Source organism: Lethenteron reissneri, unplaced genomic scaffold, assembly GCF_015708825.2.
Source record: "Lethenteron reissneri isolate LAM-NWPU_2019-01 unplaced genomic scaffold, ASM1570882v1 scaffold_172, whole genome shotgun sequence".
Taxonomy (NCBI): Eukaryota; Metazoa; Chordata; class Hyperoartia; order Petromyzontiformes; family Petromyzontidae; genus Lethenteron; species Lethenteron reissneri.
This window is the reverse complement of record NW_026891465.1, coordinates 1-10,000: the sequence shown is the minus strand read 5'-3', so window position 1 is coordinate 10,000 and position 10,000 is coordinate 1. Positions and strand designations below refer to the sequence as shown.

General features: G+C 41.4%; 1 protein-coding gene across 1 annotated transcript in view; it reads right to left on the bottom strand.

The window, feature by feature from the left end:
- The window catches only part of LOC133339266 (histone-lysine N-methyltransferase 2B-like), a gene marked incomplete at its 5' end in the record, with an annotated part of 60,485 nt that extends 51,263 nt beyond the window's left edge, over positions 1–9,222 (bottom strand). Inside the window, 2 exons of the mRNA XM_061547404.1 lie at positions 3,723–3,806; positions 9,049–9,222. Coding sequence (XP_061403388.1) covers positions 3,723–3,806; positions 9,049–9,222 — 258 coding nt within the window. The remainder of the gene's footprint in view (positions 1–3,722; positions 3,807–9,048) is intronic.
- Positions 9,223–10,000: the final 778 nt, after the last annotated feature.

Sequence of the window (10,000 nt, the reverse complement as noted above, 5' to 3'; positions counted from 1 at the left end):
TACACACACACGGGAACAGCTGCTCCATCAACTACTCACACGCACACACATAGTCACATACACACACAGTCACACACACACACAGTCATACACACACACACACAGTCACACACACACACACATAGTCACATACACACACAGTCACATACACACACACACACATAGTCACATACACAGTCACACACGCACACACACATACACATACATACACACACAGTTACACACACACACATAGTCACACATACACACACAGCCACGGGAACAGCTGCTCCATCAACTACTCACACGCACACACATAGTCACATACACACACAGTCACATACGCACGCACACATACACACACAGTCACATACACACACAGTCACATACGCACGCATAGTCACATACACACACAGTCACATACACACACAGTCACACACGCACACACACATACACACACACACGCACACACACATACACACACATACACACATAGTCACATACACACACAGTCACATACGCACGCATAGTCACATACACACACATACACACACAGTCACATACACACACAGTCACATACACACACATAGTCACATACACACACACACACATAGTCACATACACAGTCACACACGCACACACACATACACACACATACACACACAGTCACACACGCACACACACATACACACATAGTCACATACACACACAGTCACATACACACACACACACATAGTCACATACACAGTCACACACGCACACACACATACACACACAGTTACACACACACACAGTCACACATACACACACAGTTACACACACACACATAGTCACACATACACACACAGCCACGGGAACAGCTGCTCCATCAACTACACGCACAGACACATACACACACATACATAGTCACACACATAGTCACATACATAGTCACACACACACACAGTTACACATACACACACATACACACACAGTTACATACACACATACACACACAGCCACGGGAACAGCTGCTCCATCAACTACTCAGTTACACACACACATATACACACAGTCATACACACACACACACACAGTCACACACACACACATACATAGTCACACACAGTCACATACACACACATACACACACACATACACACACACAGTTACACACATACACACATACACACACAGCCATGGGAACAGCTGCTCCATCAACTACTCAGTTACACACACACACACAGTCACACACACACACACATACATAGTCACACACAGTCACATACACACACACGGGAACAGCTGCTCCATCAACTACTCAGTTACACACGCACATATACACAGTCACAGTTACACACACACATACATACACATACATACATACACATACACAGTTACACACACACATACATACACATACACACACAGTCACATACATATATACATATACACACACACGGGAACAGCTGCTCCATCAACTACTCACACAGTCACATACACACACACAGTCATACACAGTCATACACAGTCATACACAGTCATACACATACACATACATACACATACACACAGTCACATACATACACACACAGTTACACATGCATATATACACATACACACAGTCATACACACACACAGTCATACACAGTCACATACATACACATACACACAGGCACATACACACACACACAGGCACATACATACACACAGTCACATACATACACAGTTACACACACATATACATACATATAGTCATACACACGCATACACACACATACACACACACACATACACACACACACATAGTCACATACACACAGCCACGGGAACAGCTGCTCCATCAACTACTCACACAGCACGCAGAGACACATACACACAGTCACACACATACACAGTCACACACACACACGCACAGTCATACACACATACACAGTCACACACATACATACACACGGGAACAGCTGCTCCATCAACTACTCACACAGCACGCACAGTCACTCACGCACAGTCACGCACAGTCACACGCATATACACAGTCACATACACACAGTCATACACATACACACACAGTCACATACATACACACGGGAACAGCTGCTCCATCAACTAGTCACAGTCACGTGCATACACGCGCACAGTCAGTCACATACACGCAGACATACACACAGTCACACGCACAGTCAGTCACACACGCATACACACACACACACGCACACAGTCACGCAGAGACACATACATACATACACACACATACACACAGACACACACACATAGTCACACACACACAGAGACACACACAGAGACACACACATACAGACACAGTCACATACACACAGACATAGTCACACAGTCACATACACACAGTCACAGTCACACATACACACACATACACACAGAGACACACACAGTCACACACACAGTCACACACAGTCACACACACAGTCACACAGTCACACACACGCACAGTCACACATACATACACACATACACAGTCATACACATACATACATACACACACATACAGTCACATACGCATACACACAGACATACATACAGTCACATACACACACACACACACACAGTCACACACATACACACACACAGTCACAGTCAGTCACACACATACATACAGTTCCCATACACACAGTCACACACGCATACATACACACACACACACAGTCACACACATACACACACACGCACATACACACAGTCACACACATACACAGTCACATACATACACACACATACACACACAGTCACACACAGTCACATACATACACACACGCACAGACACACACACACATACACACACAGAGACACAGTCAGTCACACACACACACAGTCATACATACACACAGTCACAGTCAGTCACACACACACACAGTCATACATACACACAGTCACAGTCAGTCACATACATACACAGTCATACATACATACACACAGTCACATACAGTCACACAGACATACACACAGTCACATACAGTCATACAGTCAGTCACACACACACACAGTCACACACAGTCACGCAGAGACACATACATACACATACACACAGTCACATACACAGTCACAGTCACATACATACATAGTCACACACATACAGACATACATACAGACATACAGTCACACACACATACACACAGAGACACATACACAGTCACAGACATACATACACACAGTCACACAGAGACACACACAGTCACATACACAGACAGACATACATACAGTCACATACACACACATACATACATACATACAGACACAGACACATACATACAGACATATACATACAGACAGACACACACACACAGTCACACACACATACACGCACATACACGCACATACACGCACATACATAGACACACACAGACACACACACACATACATACAGACACAGACACATACACACACAGACACACACACATAGACACATACACACAGACACATACATAGACACACACAGACACACACACACAGTCACACACAGATACAGAGACACAGACACACACAGACATACACGCACATACATAGACACACACAGACACACACACACACATACATACAGACACAGACACATACACACACACACACAGACACACACACACACATACATAGACACACACAGACACACACAGACACACACAGACACACACACACACATACATACATAGACACACACAGACACACACACACATACATACAGACACATACAGCACGCACTGGGGTGATTACCCAGCATGCCGTGGGGCTCTCACCTGCATGAAGGTGGCCTTGAGGTGGGTGGCACGGGCCGCGCCCGGCGTGGAGATGGCGGCCACCACGTCCTGCACAAAGCCGCACTGCAGACAGAGACGCCCAGAGACACGGAGACACAGACAGACACGGAGACAGACACGGAGACACGGAGACACAGAGACAGACACGGAGACACAGAGACGGAGAGACACAGAGACACGGAGACAGACACGGAGAGAGAGAGACAGAGACACGGAGAGACAGAGACACACAGAGAGAGACACGGAGACACAGAGAGAGACACAGAGACACAGAGAGAAAGACACGGAGAGAGAGACACAGAGACACGGAGAGACACGGAGAGAGACACGGAGAGAGACACAGAGACACGGAGAGACACGGAGAGAGACACAGAGACAGACACACAGAGACACAGACATGGAGAGAGACACGGAGAGAGACACAGAGACACGGAGAGACACGGAGAGAGACACAGAGACAGACACACAGAGACACAGACATGGAGAGAGACACAGAGAGAGACACAGACACACAGAGAGCGACAGAGAGAGACACGGAGAGACACGGAGACAGAGAGACACGGAGACAGAGAGACACAGAGAGAGACAGAGAGACACAGAGAGAGACACGGAGACAGAGAGAGAGACACAGAGAGAGACAGAGAGACAGAGAGAGACACAGAGAGAGACACAGACATAGAGAGAGACACAGAGAGAGACACAGACACACAGAGAGCGACAGAGAGAGACACGGAGAGACACAGAGACACGGAGACAGAGAGAGAGACACAGAGAGAGACAGAGAGAGACACAGAGAGAGACACAGACATGGAGAGAGACACGGAGAGAGACACGGACACACAGAGAGCGACAGAGAGAGACACGGAGAGACACAGAGACAGAGAGACACGGAGACAGAGAGACACGGAGACAGAGAGACACAGAGAGAGACACGGAGAGAGAGACAGAGAGAGACAGAGAGACAGAGAGAGACACAGAGAGAGACACAGACATGGAGAGAGACACAGAGAGAGACACAGACACACAGAGAGCGACAGGGAGAGACACGGAGAGACACAGAGACACGGAGACAGAGAGAGAGACACAGAGAGAGACAGAGAGACACAGAGAGAGACACAGAGAGAGACAGAGAGACAGAGAGAGACACAGAGAGACACAGAGAGAGACACAGAGAGAGACAGAGAGACAGAGAGAGACACGGAGAGAGACAGAGAGAGACAGAGAGACAGAGAGGAGACACGGAGAGAGACAGAGAGAGACAGAGAGACAGAGACACAGAGAGACGCGGAGAGACACGGAGAGACAGACACGGAGACACAGATACACTACATTATACACTACATTACACTATACACTACTACACTACACACTACTACACTATACACTACATTACACTATACACTACTACACTATACACTACACTATACACTACACTATACACTACACTACACACTACTACACTACACACTACTACACTAACTACTAACTAACTACACTATACACTACACTATACACTACACTATACACTAACTACACAACATTATACACTATACTAACTAACTACACTATACACTACACTATACACTAACTACACAACATTATACACTATACTAACTAACTACACTATACACTACACTATACACTAACTACACAACATTATACACTATACTAACTACACTACACTATACACTACTAGTATACTACACTAACTATACTAACTACTAACTACACTAACTACTAACTACTAACTACACTACTAACTATACTAACTACTACTAACTACACACTAACTACACTACTAACTATACTAACAACTACTAACTACACTACTAACTACACTACTAACTATACTAACTACACACTAACTACACTACTAACTATACTAACTACACTACTAACTATACTACTAACTATACTAACTACACTACTAACTATACTAACTACTACTAACTACACACTAACTACACACTAACAACTACTAACTACACTACTAACTATACTAACTACTACTAACTACATTACTAACTATACTAACTACACACTAACTACACTACTAACTATACTAACTACACTACTAACTATACTAACTACACTACTAACTATACTAACTACACACTAACTACACTACTAACTATACTAACTACTACTAACTACACTACTAACTATACTAACTACACTACTAACTATACTAACTACTACTAACTACACACTAACTACACACTAACAACTACTAACTACACTACTAACTATACTAACTACTACTAACTACATTACTAACTATACTAACTACACACTAACTACACTACTAACTACACTACTAACTATACTAACTACTACTAACTACATTACTAACTATACTAACTACTACTAACTACACACTAACTACACTACTAACTATACTAACTACTACTAACTACACACTAACTACACACTAACTATACTAACAACTACTAACAACTACTAACTACACTACTAACTATACTAACTACTACTAACTACACACTAACTACACTACTAACTACATTACTAACTATACTAACTACTACTAACTACACACTAACTACACTACTAACTATACTAACTACTACTAACTACACACTAACTACACTACTAACTACATTACTAACTATACTAACTACACACTAACTACACTACTAACTACTACTAACTACACACTAACTACACTACTAACTACATTACTAACTATACTAACAACTACTAACAACTACTAACTACACTACTAACTATACTAACTACTACTAACTACACACTAACTACACTACTAACTACATTACTAACTATACTAACTACTACTAACAACTACTAACTACACTACTAACTATACTAACTACTACTAACTACACACTAACTACACTACTAACTACATTACTAACTATACTAACTACACACTAACTACACTACTAACTACACTACTAACTATACTAACTACACACTAACTACACTACTAACTACATTACTAACTATACTAACTACTACTAACTACACACTAACTACACACTAACTACACTACTAACTATACTAACTACTACTAACTACACACTAACTACACTACTAACTATACTAACTACTACTAACTACACACTAACTACACTACTAACTATACTAACTACTACTAACTACACTACTAACTACACTACTAACTATACTAACTACTACTAACTACACACTAACTACACTACTAACTATACTAACTACTACTAACTACACTACTAACTACACTACTAACTATACTAACTACTACTAACTACACACTAACTACACTACTAACTATACTAACTACTACTAACTACACACTAACTACATTACTAACTATACTAACTACTACTAACTACACACTAACTACACTACTAACTATACTAACTACTACTAACTACACTACTAACTACACTACTAACTATACTAACTACTACTAACTACACACTAACTACATTACTAACTATACTAACTATACTAACTACTACTAACTACACACTAACTACACTACTAACTATACTAACTACTACTAACTACACTACTAACTACATTACTAACTATACTAACTACTACTAACTACACTACTAACTACACTACTAACTATACTAACTACTACTAACTACACACTAACTACACACTAACTATACTAACAACTACTAACTACACTACTAACTACACTACTAACTATACTAACTACTACTAACTACACACTACCTACATTACTAACTATACTAACTACTACTAACTACACTACTAACTACATTACTAACTATACTAACTACACTACTAACTACACTACTAACTACACACTAACTACATTACTAACTATACTAACTACTACTAACTACACACTAACTACACACTAACTACACTACTAACTATACTAACTACTACTAACTACACACTAACTACATTACTAACTATACTAACTACACACTAACTACACTACTAACTATACTAACTACTACTAACTACACTACTAACTACACTAACTACTACTAACTACACACTAACTACATTACTAACTATACTAACAACTACTAACTACACTACTAACTACATTACTAACTACTACTAACTACACACTAACTACACTACTAACTATACTAACTACTACTAACTACACTACTAACTATACTAACTACTACTAACTACACACTAACTACATTACTAACTATACTAACTACACACACTAACTACACTACTAACTACATTACTAACTATACTAACTACACACTAACTACACTACTAACTACATTACTAACTATACTAACTACACACTAACTACACTACTAACTACATTACTAACTATACTAACTACACACTAACTACACTACTAACTACACTACTAACTATACTAACTACTACTACTAACACTACTACATTACTAACTATACTAACTACACACTAACTACACTACTAACTATACTAACTACTACTAACTACACTACTAACTACATTACTAACTATACTAACTACACACTAACTACACTACTAACTATACTAACTACTACTAACTACACTACTAACTACATTACTAACTATACTAACTACACACTAACTACACTACTAACTATACTAACTACTACTAACTACACACTAACTACACTACTAACTACATTACTAACTATACTAACTACTAACTAACTACACTACTAACTATACTAACTACTACTAACTACACTACTAACTACATTACTAACTATACTAACTACACACTAACTACACTACTAACTACATTACTAACTATACTAACTACACACTAACTACACTACTAACTATACTAACTACTAACTACTAACTATACTAACTACACTACTAACTATACTAACTACTACTAACTACACACTAACTACATTACTAACTATACTAACTACTAACTAACTCGACTAGTACACTAACTACACTAACTACACTATATTAACTACACTATACACTACTAACTAACTATACTAACTACACTACACTAACTCTACTAACTAACTACTACACTATATACTAAGTAGTAACTAACTACACTAACTAACTACTACACTATATACTAAGTAGTAACTAACTACACTAACTAACTACTACACTATATACTAAGTAGTAACTAACTACACTAACTAACTACACACTAACTATATACTAACTAACTACTACACTATATACTAAGTAGTAACTAACTATACTAACTAACTACTACGCTATATACTAAGTAGTAACTAACTACACTACACTAACTATACTAACTAACTACTACGCTATATACTAAGTAGTAACTAACTACACTAACTAACTACTCTCTAACTGACTCCACGCGACTCACCGTGGAGCTGTAGGTGCCACCCATCACCCTCCGTTTCACCGCCTCCAGCCCCCCCAACATCCCCTCCTCTGATTGGCCGTCGCCCGCCGAGGCTCCGCCTCCACCGCCACCCGATTGGTCGGCCGGTTCCGCCTTGAAGGCCGCCGATTGGCCACCGGGAACTCCGGGGGGAGGCTGCGATTGGTCGAGAGATTTCAGGGGGAGGGGCAAGTCAGTGTCTCTCTACCCAGTGTCTCTCTACCCAGTGTCTCTCTACCCAGTGTCTCTCTACCCAGTGGTCTCTCTACCACGAGTGTCTCTCTACCCAGTGTCTCACTACCCAGTGCTCTCTACCCAGTGTCTCACTAACCCCGTGCCTCATCTACCCAGTGTCTCACTACCCAGTGTCTCACTACCCAGTGTCTCTCTACCCAGTGTCTCACTACCCAGTGTCTCTCTACCCAGTGTCTCACTACCCAGTGTCTCTCTACCCAGTGTCTCTCTACCCAGTGTCTCACTACCCAGTGTCTCTCTACCCAGTGTCTCACTACCCAGTGTCTCACTACCCAGTGTCTCTCTACCCAGTGTCTCTACCCAGTGTCTCTCTACCCAGTGTCTCTCTACCCAGTGTCTCTCTACCCAGTGTCTCTCTACCCAGTGTCTCTCTACCCAGTGTCTCTCTACCCAGTGTCTCACTACCCAGTGTCTCACTACCCAGTGTCTCTCTACCCAGTGTCTCTCTACCCAGTGTCTCTCTACCCAGTGTCTCTCTACCCAGTGTCTCACTACCCAGTGTCTCTCTACCCAGTGTCTCACTACCCAGTGTCTCACCACCCAGTGTCTCTCTACCCAGTGTCTCTCTACCCAGTGTCTCTCTACCCAGTGTCTCACTACCCAGTGTCTCTCTACCCAGTGTCTCTCTACCCAGTGTCTCACTACCCAGTGTCTCTCTACCCAGTGTCTCTCTACCCAG